General features: G+C 35.6%; 1 protein-coding gene across 2 annotated transcripts in view; it reads right to left on the bottom strand.

Annotated features, from left to right (window-relative positions):
- LOC120199282 (E3 SUMO-protein ligase SIZ1-like) overlaps positions 1–14,447 on the bottom strand; it is a 34,865-nt gene extending 20,418 nt beyond the window's left edge. The window contains exons 1-8 of one of the 2 annotated variants that reach the window (XM_039200411.1): positions 14,305–14,447; positions 13,975–14,105; positions 12,873–12,941; positions 12,613–12,694; positions 12,450–12,525; positions 12,280–12,353; positions 11,924–12,031; positions 10,739–10,900 (exon numbers count right to left, since the gene is read on the bottom strand). In XM_039200411.1, the coding sequence (XP_039056342.1) occupies positions 10,739–10,900; positions 11,924–12,031; positions 12,280–12,353; positions 12,450–12,525; positions 12,613–12,694; positions 12,873–12,941; positions 13,975–14,042 (639 nt within the window). In that variant the 5' untranslated portion in view covers positions 14,043–14,105; positions 14,305–14,447. Of the gene's footprint in view, positions 1–10,738; positions 10,901–11,923; positions 12,032–12,279; positions 12,354–12,449; positions 12,526–12,612; positions 12,695–12,791; positions 12,942–13,974; positions 14,106–14,304 lie in introns of those variants that run through there. The other variant, XM_039200412.1, reaches the window with a different exon arrangement.
- Between the last annotated feature and the right edge of the window lie 1,757 nt (positions 14,448–16,204).

Here is a 16,204-nt window from a genome sequence, read left to right as displayed (position 1 = left end):
GGGAAGACTTATTGTTGAGTGTGATAATCTTGTTGTGGTTAATTGGATTAAGAATTTAGGGGTTGTCCGAATCAACTATATTTGTTGTTGAATGGAATTTTAGAGTTTATTAGGGATAAAGATGTGACGTTCAGGCATATTCTTAGAGGGGAAAATTGGGAGGCGGATAAGTTGGCAAAAGAAGGCATTGGTTGAGAGGGGTTGTGTGTAGGTCATATGCTGTAGTTAGGGGGTTTTGTTGTGTTTGGTTTTCGTGGTTGTATATTTCTGATGTAATCTAAGTTGTAATTTTTAAAGGTTCAATAAAATTTATGAGACACTCTTTTCCTCCTTCCAATGCTCGACGAAACTTTCATATTTCGTTGAGTATGAAGGGTTTTTTAATGAGGTCTCCCTATTCTATCAAAAAAAAATTCAAGGTACTTTTTTTCCTCCTTCCGCTGATTAAGATTAAGGAGCTCCATTAATCCTGAAGGGGGATTTTAACGAGGCCTTCAACTCTTATAAAAAAATTGATTTAAAGAGTATCGATACCAAAAGTAAAGTACTGATACCGTAATCGAAAATGAAATTCCATAAAGCTTAAATGGTATCGATACTGAAGTGGGTATCGGTACCCTAGAAGAGAAGTATCGGTACTATAGGAGGAGTATTGGTACTATTCATCCTGAAATATTAAATTGTTTCTTTTCGTTGATGTAAGTACTAAGTGATTAATAATTAATGGAAAGCTTGTATTGATTTTTGGACATATTGATGTGTAGATTTAGATCAAAAGCGTATTGATCGAAGTGATCTAGCAAAGAGACTGAACGAAAGTTAAAAGGATTGGTTTAGGACTTACGTGAAGCAAAGGTGAGTGCAACTCAATTGTTTTACATTAGATATGAGTACAGCTTGCGATAAGCCAACCTCGAAGTTTTTGATCAAAAACGGTTTATTTATTTTATGCAATTATTTTTATTATGCTTTAGATAAAGTGTATCTTAAAAATATTGTTTTGATTCTATATGTATATGATTGTGCTATAAGTGAAAACGATCTATGTGCTATGTGAAAGTACCTGATGAGAATGTACTCTATGAGAATAAGACACAATTTGAATAATGAAATAAGACATAATTATATGGTTAAAGCCCAATGTATATGTATGAGAATTAGAGGTATAGTTGGCATGCCAAGAGTCGAGGGTTTTATATGATCCTTCAGGACAAATCTATGTGGTCCTTGGAGACATTTCTATGTGGTCCTTCGGGACAAATTATATGCGGTCCTTCAGGACAAATTCTACGTTACACTTCGGTTCAAATCATATGAGCAGTGGTGATTGCATTAGTATACAACCTCAATGTACTCGGATACATTTAGTTCTCAGTATTATGCATTGGGATAAAATAATAAAATAATATAAATTGAATAAAGAGTAACCTTAGATGTTATTTCATAAAATGTATCTTGACATCAGCATGAAACGTTTTATATGGAATGAATGAGAAATTGTTTTAAAATGTTTTCATTTATACTCATTATTGCCTCACTAAGTAACTACTTAACGTGTGAATGTTTCACACGTAGGTTCAAAGAAAGACAATGATTAAAGCTAGGAGAGAACAACATACTCAGGTAGAAAATCAGATCATAACAATTTGAAATGTAGGTTCTTGTTTTTATTTTGCTGATTTTGTTGGCATGTATTACAAATTTTTAAATTATAATGCTCTGATCTGTTTTGAAAAATACGATGTTGCAATTATGTAAATTATTAAGTATTTATTTCTAATATGAGTTTGCAATTTCAATATTAACTTTGATATAAGGGTTCCACTACTTTAATATAAAGAAAAGTTTTAAATTTCAACAAGCTTTCAATGAGTCAAAGTTTTAAAAAGTCAATGTGACAACTCGGATACGTATCTGGGTCGGATACAGGTTGAGGTGTTACATTTATTAGTATCCGAACTAAGATTTAACTGATTTTAAGTTCAAAATGAAGCAGTTTTTTATTTAAAAATTGTACATGCCAACTAAAAGTTAAAAATCTCTGATCTGATAAGTTAATTAGTATGATGTCCTTACTGATAGAATAGTGATTTTATCTTAATAGATGTCTGACGAAGAGGGATCCCAGAGTGCAGCAGGAGAGACATGAGGGAAGTAGTAATTCACCTGCCTAAGTTAGGCATAGTGAAGAGCAGGCATATCAGGGAGTGCCTGTGCAAGATCAAGGGATATTTTTCTGGACATTTTGGCCGAGATTCTGACGCGTTTCCAATCGTCTACTCCCTCAGCTCCTAAGATGAATGTGGCAAAGGGGCTTAGGAGCACCGAAATTTAGAGGAGAAGCTGAGGAAGGTCTTGTTTCTACGGACCTTTGGTTAAACAATGTGAAGATAATGCTAGAAGGTCTTTATTGTTCTGAAATGGAGAAGTTGGAGAGTAATCTCATTGTTACGAGGACAAGCACGGATATGATGGACTAACGTGAAAATGAGAGCTACTAGGGACAAATGACATGGTCGTTCTTTCTTGAAGAGTTCAAGAACAGGTATATTGGGGACCAATTCATCAGACAACTAAAACAAGAATTTATGAGTTTGAAACAAGGGAATTGCACTGTGTATGAGTACAAGCGCGAGTTTAACAAATTGAGCAGATTTGCAGCAGAGTTAGTTCCCACGGAAAAAGATTCTTGTGACTGGTTCGTAGATGGTTTATGCCCCAGATTGAATGAGCTATTATTAGTATTGAATCTTTCCACATTCCAAGAAATGGTAAACAGAGCTAAAGCCTTGAAGCGAGCTTAGAATGAAAGATTTGGGGAGTAAAAGACCCATTGGAACAAAAGAGCTGGTGCTTCGTCGAGTACATCACAATCAAAGAGAAACAAAGGTTCAGGTTTTCAACCTCAGTCTAGATCGGAGTCAGTTGCATCCTCGGGTATAGGATCAAATCCTGTGAAAGTTAAGCAAACTTAATCAGTTGAATCGAGAGCGGGAAAGTCAAATCGATGTCAGCATTGTGACAAAAATCATAGTGGTATATGTCGGATGGTCTCCGGAGCATGTTTCAGATGCAGAGACACTAGACATTTTATCAGGGATTGTCCATTAATGACCGAAGAGCCGGCACGGTCAGAGAGATCTGCTATTATACCTCAGATAGGTCGAGGCCGAGGCCGATGAAGGAATCAGGTTGAGTCGTCCACTCAACCTGAAGTGTGCTCCACTGCTCGGGTCTACAACATTAGGACTAATGAAGATCGTGATGATCCTGAGATCATCGCAGGTACTTTTCAGTTGTTTGATAAATCTGTTTTGGTTTTGATTGATCAGGGATCAACATATTCTTATGTTAGTAGCAAACTGGTGAAAGATTTGAAAATTCAGTTAGAATCTATTAGTAGTGAGGTGATTGTGACTAATCCATTAGGGCATAGTGCTTGGCTAAAGCAAATATGTCGAGGGTGTCCTACAAGGTTTCAGGGAATTGAATTCCCTGCTAATCAAATGGATTTACCCTTTAACGAGTTTGAGATCATTTTGGGAATGGATTGGTTGTATCGTTACCATGCCAATGTTGATTGTCGATTGAAGCGAGTAGTGTTGAAAAGTTCTGATGGATCAAAAGTGTGGATAGCGAGAGACTCAATCCTTTAGCTAATGTCTGACGAAGAGGGCTCCCGGAGTGAAGCAAGAGATAGACATGAGGGAAGTAGTAATTCACCTGCCTAAGTTAGGCATGTTGACGAGCAAGCACATCAGGAGTGCCTGTGCAAGATCAAAGGATATTTTTCAGGACGTTGGACAAGATATCGACACGTTTCTAACTGTCTACTCCCTCAGCACCTAAGATGAATGTGGCGAAAGAGCTTAAGAGCCGAGGAGCACCGAAATTTAGAGGAGAAGCTGAGGAAAGTTCTGTTTCTACGTACCTTTGGTTAAACGATGTGAAGATAAGGCTAGAAGGTCTCCATTGTTATGAAATGGAGAAGTTGGATGAAGTAATCTCATTTTTAAGAGGACCAGCACGGATATGATGGACTAACGTGATAATGAGAGCTACTAGGGACCAGGTGACATGTTCGTTCTTTCTTGAAGAGTTCAAGAACAAGTATATTGGGGACCAATTCATCAGGTAACCAAAACATGAATTTATAAGTTTGAAACAAGGAAATCACATTGTGTATGAGTACAAGTGTGAGTTCAACAAATTGAGCAGATTTGCAGCGGAGTTAGTTCCCACGGAAAAAGATTCCTGTGACTGGTTCGTAGAAGGTTTACGCCCCAGATTGAAGGAGCTATTATTAGCATTGAATCTTTCCATATTCCAAGAAGTGGCAAACAGAGCTAAAGCCTTGAAGCGAACTTAGAATGAAATATTTAGGGAGCAAAAGACCCATTGGAACAAGAAAGATGGTGCTTCGTTGAGTGCATCATAATCAAAGAGAAGCAAAGGTTTGGGTTTTCAACCTCAGTCTAGATCGGAGTCAGCTGCATCCTCGGGTAGAAGATCAAATCCTGTGAAAGTTAAGCAAACTCAATCAGTTGAATCGAGAGTGGGAAAGTCAAATCAATGTCAGCATTGTGACAAAAATCATAGTCGTATATATCGGATGGTCTCCGGAGCAAGTTTCAAATGCAGGGACACTAGATATTTTATCCGGGATTATCCATTAATGACCAGAGAGCCAAAACGGTCAGAGAGATCTGCTGCTATACCTCAGAGAGGTAGAGACCAAGGTCGAGGCCGAGGAAGGAATCAATCTGAGTCGTCCACTCAACCTGAAGTGCGCTCCACTGCTCGGGTCTGCAATATTAGGACTAATGAAGATCGTGATGATCCTGAGATCATTGCAGGTACTTTTCAGTTGTTTGATAAATCTGTTTTGGTTTTGATTGATCAGGGATCAACATATTCTTATGTTAGTAGAAAACTGGTGAAATATTTGAAAATTCAGTTAGAATCTATTAGTAGTGAGCTGATTGTGACTAATCCATTAGGGCATATTGCTCGGGTAAAGCAGATCTGTCGAGGGTGTCGTATAAGGCTTCAGGGAATTGAATTCCCTGCTAATCTAATGGAATTACCATTCGACGAGTTTGAGATCATTTTGGAAATGGATTGGTTGTATCGTTACCATGCCAATGTTGATTATCGATTGAAGCGAGTAGTGTTGAAAAGTTATGATGGATCAGAAGTGTGGATAGCGCGAGACTCAATCCTTTAGCTAATGTGATATCGGTTATGTCGGCTAAGAAGTTAATGTTACAAGGATGTCAAACTTTCATTGCTAATGTGATTGATACTCGAGTCAAGGAATGAGGATTGGAGGACATTCCAACAGTCAGAGAATTCCCAGCTGAGTTGTCGAGATTATCTCCCAATCGAGAGGTTGAGTTTCAAATTAAGGTAATGCCTAGAACGGCACCAATTTTGATGGCTCCTTACAGAATGACCCTAAAGGAACTGAGTGAGTTAAAGGCTCAACTACAAGAGCTATCGTATAAAGGATTCATCAGACCTAATGTGTCACCTTGTGGTGCACCAGTATTATTTGTAAAGAATAAAGATAGTTCGATGCGTCTCTGCATTGATTATCGACAGTTTAATAAGGTGACCATAAAGAACAAGTATCATCTCCCAAGAATCGACGATATGTTTGACCAACTCAAGAGAGCTTCGAAGTTTTCCAAGATTGATTTGTGTTCTGGTTATGACCAGTTGAAAATTCAAGAAAGAGATGTTCCAAAAACTGCTTTTAGGACTCGGTATGGCCATTATGAATTCGCAATAATGCCGTTCGGGTTAACAAATACACCTGCAGCTTTTATAGACCTCATGAATATAGTATTTCAATCGTACCTCGATCAATTTATGGTCGGCTTAATTGACGATATCTTAGTGTATTCAAAGACAAATGAAGATCATGATGCACACCATAGAGTGGTTCTTCAAACACTTCGAGACAAGAATCTTTACACTAAGTGTGAATTTTGGTTATCCGAAGTTGCCTTTCTGGGACATGTGGTTTTCGCAGAGGGGATTCGAGTGGATCCTCGAAAGATTAAAGCTATACTAGATTGGGAAGTCCCAAGAAATATTTCTGAAGTGCGATGTTTTTTGGGTCTGGCTAGATATTATCGAAGGTTCGTAAAGGACTTTTCGATGATTTTCTCTCCTTTGACCAAGTTGTTGAAGAAAGATGTGCCCTTCATTTGGATGGACAAATGTCAAGAAAGTTTTGAATTGTTAAATAAGGTACTAAAGGAAGCTCCAGTGTTAGTACAACTAGAATCGGGCAAGGACTACACGGTTTTTAGTGACGCTTCCCATAATGGGTTGGGATGTGTATTAATGCAAGATGGAAAAGTAGTAGCCTATGCTTCGAGACAACTTAAGTCCCATGAGAAGAATTATCCAACGCATGATCTTGAGTTAGCAGGGGTAGTGTTTACACTGAAAATTTGACGCCACTATTTATATGGTGAACGTTGTTACATTTACACAAATCACAAAAGTTTAAAGTATTTGCAAACTCAAAAAGAGCTAAACCTGAGACAAAGGAGATGGATCGAGCTACTTAAAGACTACGATGCAATCATAGATTATTATCTAAGGAAGGCTAACATGGTGGTTAATGCTCTTAGCTGAAAGACTTTTGCAGCTCTATGTATGTTAAATGCTCGACTGGCGTTTAAAGAAAATGGTGCTTTGATGGCCGAATTGAAGCTAAGACCGTTATTATTGGAGCGGATAAAGCAATCACAAATAAGGGATGATAAGTGTTTATCAAGGATAGAGCAAGTAGAAAAATGTGAAATTAAGGACTTTGAAGTAAAGTCAAATGGATGCTTATACTACAGAGATCGAGTTTGTGTTCCAAATGATGAAGATTTGAAAAGAGATATACTTTTAAAGCACATTGTAGTCCATTAACTATGCATCCAGGAGGAAACAAGATGTACCAAGATTTAAAAGGGAGATATTAGTGGTCAGGCATGAAAATAGCTATTACAAAGTTTGTTTCAAAATGCCTAACTTGTCAACAAGTGAAAGCTAAACATCAGGTGCTTTCAGGACTTTTACAACCGATCTACATTCCTCGGTGGAAGTGGGAAAGAAATACAATACATTTCGAAACGGGATTACCTTTGACATCGAACAAAAAAGATTCAATTTGGGTTATTGTGAACCGATTGACTGAGACAACACACTTCATTCCTATTCGAACATATTACTCAATGGATAAGTATGTGGATCTATACATCAAGGAAATAGTTTGATTGCATGGATTACCAGTTTCAATAGTATTTGATAAAGATCCAAGGTTCACTTCGAGGTTTTGGAAGTCTTTACATGGAGCTTTGGGTACTCGGTTGAATTTTAGCACAGTTTCTTATCCACAGTCTGATGGTCAATCGGAGCAGACAATTCAGGCTTTGGAAGATATGTTAAGAGCATGTATGATCAAGTTTCATGGTAAGTGGGAGAAATATCTTCCCCTTGCAGAATTTGCGTATAATGACAACTATCAATCAAGCATTAAAATGGCCACGTAGAAGCGTTATATGGAAGTACAGAACGCCACTTAATTGGTATGAATTAAAAGATCGAGATATTCATGGTCCTGATCTAATTAAAGAAGTAGAAAAAGTTCAGGTGATTCAGCATAACCTTAAAGTGGTATCAGATATTAAAAAGTCCTACGCGGATCTCAAAAGAAAGGAAATTGAGTTCCAAGTAGGTGACAAAGTGTTTCTCAAAGTATCACCTTGGAAGAAGATTCTTCGATTTGTACGTAAAGGAAAGCTCAGTCCTAGGTTCATTAGACCTTATGAAATCTTAAAAAGAGTTGGACCAGTGGCATATCAGTTAGCATTTCCATCGGAAATGGAAAAGATCCATAATATTTTTCATGTGTCTATGCTCAGGATATATCGATTAGATCCTTCGCACATTATAGCACCTGAAGAAATAGAAATTCAACCTGACCTGACTTACGAGGAAGAACCAGTGCAAATTTTAGCATTTGAAGCCAAACAACTAAGAAACAAGATGATTCCATTAGTTAAGGTTCTCTGGAGAAATCACAAGGTAGAAGAGACAACATGGGGAACGTGAAGAAGATATGAGACAGACAGCTTTCTCATCTCTTTGTACAATGAAAATTCAAGGACGAATTTTCTTGAGGGGGAGAATTGTAATACCCTAAACATCGGGTCAGTGACAAAAAAATGTAAGAATTTAAAATTTAGTAGTTTAATTGGAATAAGTTGAAAAATTCAAGGACTAATTTTGGAAATTTTGTTTAGGACTTGATTTCAAATATGGAAGAGTGGAAGGGCAAAGAGGTCTTTTTATAGGAAATTAAATTAAATTTCAATTTATAGGATTTAAGACGTGGGGAATAGAGATAAGAAAGAAATATTTGGAAGCTTGGTTTCTTCTCCATTTAATCTCGTGACTCCATTGTTAAGGTAAGTTGAATTCAAGCTGGTTGTTCTTCAAATTTTTGGTTTGGTTTTGAAGACTTAAGTGATATGGAAGCTTAAGGTTTAATAAAAATAAGAGATTAGTGAAATATTAATGGATTAGTAAAATGGGTTTTTAAGGGATTTGATGATATGGTTTAGTATTTGAATTTCTAAGGATAAATTTGACTTGCAAAGGTCTAATTAAGAAGTTAGAAGTATTAGAAATGATTAAAAACATGATTGAATAATTAGTGTGATTTTTAGTTCAAAGTGTTATAAGGAGAAATTTAGATGTTATAAGAGGATAAATGGACATAAGTTGTGTGGGATAAGTGTTATGGAGCTTAAGGACTTGAATAGAGCTAACGGTAAAAGATTTAGGTGAGTTTTGAGTAAAATTCGAAATGGAATCTATGAAATCTAGGTAAGAGTATCGGTACTAGAAGAACAATACCAATACTATAAGAGTAAATTGGTGGAAAATGGATGGATCGGGTAATCAGTATCGATACTGATTTAAAGAGTATCGATACTTATGTGGAGGTATCGATACCAAAAGTAAAGTACTGATATCGTAATCGAAAATGGAATTCTAGAATACTGAAATGGTATCGATACTGAAGTGGGTATTGGTACCCTAGAAGAGAAGTATCGGTACTGTAGGAGAGTATCGATACTATTCAGTATGAAATATTGAATTAAGTGTTTCTTTTCGTTGATGTAAATACCAAGTAATTATTCGTTAATCGAAAGCTTGTATTGATTTTTGGACATATTGTTGTGTAGATTTGAATCAAAAGCGTACTGATCGAAGTGATATAGCAAAGAGACTAACGAAAGTTAAAAGGATTGGTTTAGGACTTAGGCAAAGGTGAGTGCAACTCAATTGTTTAACATTAAATATGAGGACAGCTTGCGATAAGCCAACCTCGAAGTTTTCGATCGAAAAAAGGTTTATTTATTTTATGCAATTATTTTTATTATGCTTTAGATAAAGTGTATTTTAAAAATATTGTTTTGATTCTATATGTATATGATTGTGCTATAAGTGAAACGATCTATGTGCTCTGCGAATGCGATCTATGTGAAAGTACTTGATGAGAATGTACTCTATGAGAATAAGACGTACTTTAAATAATGAAATAAGACATAATTATATGGTTAAAGCCCAAGGTACATGTATGAAAATTAGAGGTATAGTTAGCATGCCAAGAGTCGAGGGTTTTATGCGATCCTTCGGGACAAATCTATGTGGTCCTTCGGGACATTTCTACGTAATCCTACGCGGTCCTTCGGGACAAATTTTACGTGACTTCGGTGCAAATTATATAAGCAGTGGTGGCTGCATTATTGTACAACCTCAGTGTATTTAGATACTTTTAGTTCTCAATATTATGCATTGGGCTAAAATAATAAAATAATATAAATTGAATAAAGAGTAACCTTGGATGTTATTTCATAAAATGAATCTCGACTTTAGTATGAAATGTTTATTACGAAATGAATGAGAAATTGTTTTTAAATGTTCATTTATACTTATTATTGCCTTACTAAGTCAACGACTTAACATGTGAATGTTTCACACGTAGGTTCAAAGAAAGACAAGGATTAAAGCTAGGAGATGACAACATACTCATGTAGAAGATCAGATCATAACAATTTGAAATGTAGGTTCTTGTTTTTATTTTGGTGATTTTGTTGGCATGTATTACAAATTTTTAAATTGTAATGCTCTGATCCGTTTTGTAAACATACAGTATTGCAATTATGTAAATTATTAAGTATTTATTTCCAATATGAGTTTGCAATTTCAATATTAACTTTGATATAAGGATTTCAATACTTAATATAAAGAAAAGTTTTAAATTTCAACAAGTTTTCAATGAGTCAAAGTTTTAAAAAGTCAATGTGACACCTTAGATTCGTATCCGGGTCGGATACGGGTTGGGGTGTTACAATGCATGATGGCCTCAACCAACATTAATACTACACACCGAAATACATACACAACAAAGCTAGATGCCTCAGATATTTGACATTTTACAGCAACTATGCTGACAAGTGATACATCAAGAACTGAGACCACGAATTTTGCAAGGCACAATAACCATCCATCCTAGACATGTTTCACAAAATAAATTAGTTAAAAACTTGAAAAAGATGCCCAATCAAATTACATGTAATATTTCTAGCATAAATCGTGCACATACGCAAAAAAACAAAGCCAAGAAATTGCTAGCATTTTATAAAACTATATAACTCACAGGGCACCGTAGGTTGACTCCAAAAAACTCTGCAACAACTTCTAGGTCACTGTCGCTATCACCATTGTCTGTTGCATTTCCACCACCAACACAACGACGAACACGAGAGAGAGCATCTTCCAAACATTCACCATCATTCTCCTTGGGAATCATGTTGAGTATCTAGGCCATCAATATAATAAGAGCAAATTTCAGTTGCATACCCATGTAGGGGTTCGTAGTTTAAATTATAGTACTAACTACTAACATAATTAATACTATGCAACTGAAAAAAAAGGAGCTTAATATTGCTGTTAGTAGGTCAAAATCAATAATCCCAAGCTAAAATTTAATGTTATCATAAAAGCATCCAAACCTCATTCCCAGCTCAGTTCAGGTAGGAATTTCATTACTTCTTTCATTCTCAGCTATTCGATAGAAATGGGTCCATATTAAGTAAACCAACAGGCATAACAAACAAGCTGACGAAACAAAGTTGGCCCTGTTGAAAATGTGAAGAGAACCCTTCGCATGGCCAAGTTTAAAAACAAGCCCCAACTTTGATCTAATTTATTTCCCTCTGATCTCTTCTTTATTTCTAGATCAATCCTCCATTGTAATCTCTCAAATTTTGCCAGCTCCACCCTCTTTCTTAGTCTTTAAGACTACAGCCATGATAAAGTGTTGTTGTTTGTTCTTCATTCTTTTTCTCAGTTTCCTCCATTGATAATAAAGTGTTGTTCGTTATATAGTATCAAGATTTTTAAAATAATTGAAGAAGGCAAAGGGAGGAACAAGAACAAAAAGGCTTTCTAGTTTCACTTGGATCCCATATCCATTTCGATGTAATGTTGGCATAGGCACCTCACCCAACATGCAAGAAAATAACTATTAGGTGGTCAAATGTATAATTTGTAGTGATTTGGGTGAGAAACATGAAATATATATTGAATTCAGTAGTATGAAAATAACATGGTCAATTATGACAGCACTAAATATATTTGAATTCCATTTTGCGTTGTTAATAAACTGATCAGCATTGCCAAAATCAATCAAAGAACTAGCAAGCATTGGATAAAAACGTTGTATGCAGCGCTCTTTGTTTTGCAAAAAGAAGCATACATAATTTATTACAACAAATATCTATCAGAAATCAATCCTATAATTTCAGTGAATGAACAATCCAGATTTGAATTTTTTGAATACCTGTTGAAGAGATCGCCTTTTCACGAGCCTAACTCCAAAACAGAACACACGAGCATCACACCCAGTCAAAGTTATCTTATTAGTTCCATCTTTAGTACAAGGAGTTATCTGATCATAAAATACACAACATACAAGCAATCAGAATTCAACCCATGGATGTTTCTTGCATAGCTAACTAGAATTAACAAGTTTTATAAAGCACATGCAATAACCTGCATGCCGGCTTCCCCATCCATTCCAATCACATGCACAAAAATGTAAAGGTAAATTCTAATGAGCATATGGTTATGTATACATTATGGAGAAGGGCGGCAGAGTAAAAAAGAAACACTCTTTCAGAGAAGAACAAAACTCACAATTGGACCATCATCACGGCCATTAGCCCCCAGCAATTGGGAGCCAGGTCTGTTAATAGCACGAACAGGAACACCTGTTTTAAAACATACAGTTACTGATAAATATTGAAATAGAAAAATGCATAAAAAATATTTTGATGCCAGAAAGGAGAACAAGGTTGCAATCATACCATTGACTTGCAAATCTGCATATTGAGGCCACTGCATCCTGAAAGAGACTTTGTCATTCAGAAGCAAGCACCCTACCTATTTGACAAGACGAAAAACAAAAATATCAGTATAAATAACAAAAAAGAAAATCCCAAACAGTACACTTTTTTTACACTATCCAACCTGGACATCATACTCTTGTTTTGTCAGCTTGTCTGCTCTGGTGATTTGAAATGTTTTCTCCACACTTTGCATTGGATTTGTACTGCAAAATATAGAATATTAATCACTAAACAAACAAAGTGATATGAGCAAGGTCACAAAGCATTACAAAGAAAGAATAAATATAATGACACTCATACCTAAACAACCTGAAAGTTCACTTTGTTTGTGTATGTGTTCAGGGGGTGGGTGCATTAACATTTCTCATATAGTGCACTCACCCATCAGTAGGGACATTCGTAACAGCCAACTTCACTGGATACAAAGGATGTGCAATAGTAAGCCAAAAACTGCATATTCAGAATCACATCATGAGTTAAAAGAGTGTAACATAAAATTAAGGTTAAACAAATTGAACAATATTTCATAACTCACTAATGGTATGCCTAGGAAAAAGGATAATCTTGATGCATCCTCGATAGATACAAGCATATACGATTCAAATGCTAGAAGCAATGTTTACAGCAGAAAAACAAAGGATTAATGAAAAAATAAGTGCCCAACTATACCCAAAATTCACTTTTGGTGCCTAAAGAATTTTTCGTTGAAGTTAGGTGCCTAACATTTGCTCCGTTACGCTTTTAGGTGGCTACCGTTAAGAAAACCTGTTAAGTGACACGTCATGTTTATTTATTTATTTTTAAATCTAAACGTGACATGTGTCACACTTTTTTAATGGTAGGCACCTATTTTTAATGAAAAATTCTTTAGGCACCAAAAGTTAAATTTGAGTATAGTTTAGGCACTTAATTTTACATTAAGCCAAAAACAAATATATAGTGCAGCAAGCACCAAGTTCTTGAGAAATAGCATGTTTCTTCGGTATCAAAGATAATTCGGTATTAACCTTTTGAACATCAATGCCGCATCACAGCTACAAATAACAGTATTTTGCAAGTTGTCTAAGGTTCTTTTGTTGTCCAACACTAAGACGAAATGTGCAGGCACAACTAGGTGCACGCCTATGCATCACTGATTTTACATGCACTATGAAAAAGTTCACAAGTTTTCTCATACTTCCCTTTTTTTTCCCTTTCCTCTGCATAGATTGTGGAAGACACAAAAGTTTGTGTTTACAATGCAAATGCTCACTATCAAAGAGGTACACCAAGTAATTATCCTTCACCCAACCGAACTAAAGTGAACACATTTTGCATGTGAAATATAAGAAATAATTAGCATATTTCAATACCATGACATTGAACTTCAGGCAATAACCAAACTGCAATCAGTAAAAATTTGACCATCAATTTTGAAGAAATCATACATTTTGGATGTGCACACATGCAAACATACACACATACAAACAGAGGAGAGACATACGGATCAGCTCGGCTCAGTCGACAAATCTCACAATAAAAGAAATCAGGAACTGCCGGATTTCCTTCCATAAGCTTCTCTGGAATTATAACACAACCAAAATGTTGTCATACATGACATCTTGGATCCTCGCACTGTCAATATGGCAATAACAGAAAGCAAAAAATAAGTAATTATTTTGAATCAAGTAAAGTGAATCCCAATTTGATAAGGCAGAGAATTGATGTTAGATAATTGGTCACCCAACATTTCAAACACATAGTTGTCATATCCATATCATTTACAACAATACGCTCATTATGAAAAGAACATTAATAAGCTCATCATCATTACCCTGATAATGTTGTCAGTCTCCAATGAGCTTCCACAAGGACAACGAACTTTAATATCAGTTTGGAAGGAATCATTTGCTTCTCCTTTAATTTTAACATTACTGCTGTCTGACACACCCTGTCCCTTTGAAGCCAATTCAGTGGCCCCAGAAACCTGCATCTTCCCGAGGACAATAAATAAACTTTAGTGAGAGAATATAAAGAAAATCAAAGCATAGAATGATCAGACATACTGGATCCAATTAGCCAGAATCATCTAAATAGTAGGTCAATCCTTTTTCACAAAAGGAAAGGAAGAGAAAACAACTAATCCTGTTATAAATGTTTTCATCCAGATCTTCAATATGAATGAATCATAAATGTAAACACAGAACTGTATAATTAAAAAAAAAATCCTGAACTAATCCCATTATAAATGTTTCCATCTAAATCTTCAGTAAAAAAATATCATAAATTTGAACACAGACCTATGTTTATCATCTACAAGTTTTGCGACATCCTCCTTCCCCACAGGAGTCCTCTTTGCCCACATCTTTGCAACTGGAAAGTAGAAAGTATACCCAACATTATTACAAATGCTAAAATTAGTGGTTTCAGGAAAAGGAAAATTCAACTGAACAGCATACTCATCTGTAACCCTTCCCCAAAAGGCTGCATTCATGAGAATACAAAATTTACAGAGAACCACTGGAAAGTAAACAGATTATAATGAAATGAGCAGATCAAAAGGTAAAATGTTGCAATCTCATTGATCTTGAGAAACTAGAGCACTAGGCAGAATAACAGTTCCATAATTACTTTCCTTGATCACATCCCACGGACCAGCACCAACACCACTACCACACCAAGAAAAGAAAAAGAAAAGAAAAACCGAGTTATACAAGGTCCTACCAAGAACTAAAGCCGAAAAGAATACATTATTTCACATCCAAAAATATGACTGCGACAGAGTTCAAGACACAAGCATATCAACAGCTAAATACCAGCACTCTGACAACATATGTCACATGCAAGCAATAATAATACCAGAAAGAAACATTTAGAAGAGAATATAACCCATAAATGACTGTGGATGCTACAAGTTTCCCATTCAGACAAAATGACGGGCTTTGAAAAGAATATTTTACCTTGATCATCAGAGAGAGCACCTAATATCCTCTCAACAAGGTCCTACAAGTGAGATTTATAGAGAGGTCAAACATAATTCTACACCAGGAAGGTGCAAATTGTAATAAAAATGCAGATAACTGACATAAAAACAAAAATCAAAGCCCCCAAAATTTTTAAGGCTCTTAATTTGCTAAATCTGCCAGTAAATGGTTTAATAAATTCAGGAACAACACACTGCAACTCCAATGACCTAGCAAACAAACGGGGTGAAATTCACGATTCACCTCTGCACACTCAAAAGTACATGTATTATGCATAAACACAAAATGAGGAGAAATAATAAAAATAAATAAAAAGACTACCCTTTTTTGGTAAAAATTAATGTGATCTCATCAAACAAAGTTAAAATTTATAATAATTATTAGCCATATACAGAGAAATTAAAAGAAAAAGAGAGGGAAAACAGCACGAAGAAAAGACTCCACAGAGACATTTCGAACAAGAGAATTAAAATACAGTGCATAATCTAAACATTCCATTAACCTGCTTCTTCCCCTGCTTCGAAAGACCCAATTGAGTGAGAAAATCCTTAAGTTCTTTTATTCGAAAATATGCCAATTTATCCTACAATAGGAATATTAAATAGAAATTAGCTCTTCAAGAACAATTTCTTTTCAGGAAAAACAAAAATGTGTTAACATATTAGCATAAAGCATAACAAGTAACTGAAAACCATATACTATATCTACTAACTTTCGGCTTTTGGGTTTGGTATTATACATTGACTAACA

Source organism: Hibiscus syriacus, unplaced genomic scaffold (genome assembly GCF_006381635.1).
Source record: "Hibiscus syriacus cultivar Baekdansim isolate YM2019G1 unplaced genomic scaffold, ASM638163v2 tig00005406_pilon, whole genome shotgun sequence".
In the NCBI taxonomy this organism is placed as follows: Eukaryota; Viridiplantae; Streptophyta; class Magnoliopsida; order Malvales; family Malvaceae; genus Hibiscus; species Hibiscus syriacus.
Note: the sequence above shows the minus strand (reverse complement) of the source record. Positions and strands in the feature narration are given on the sequence as shown.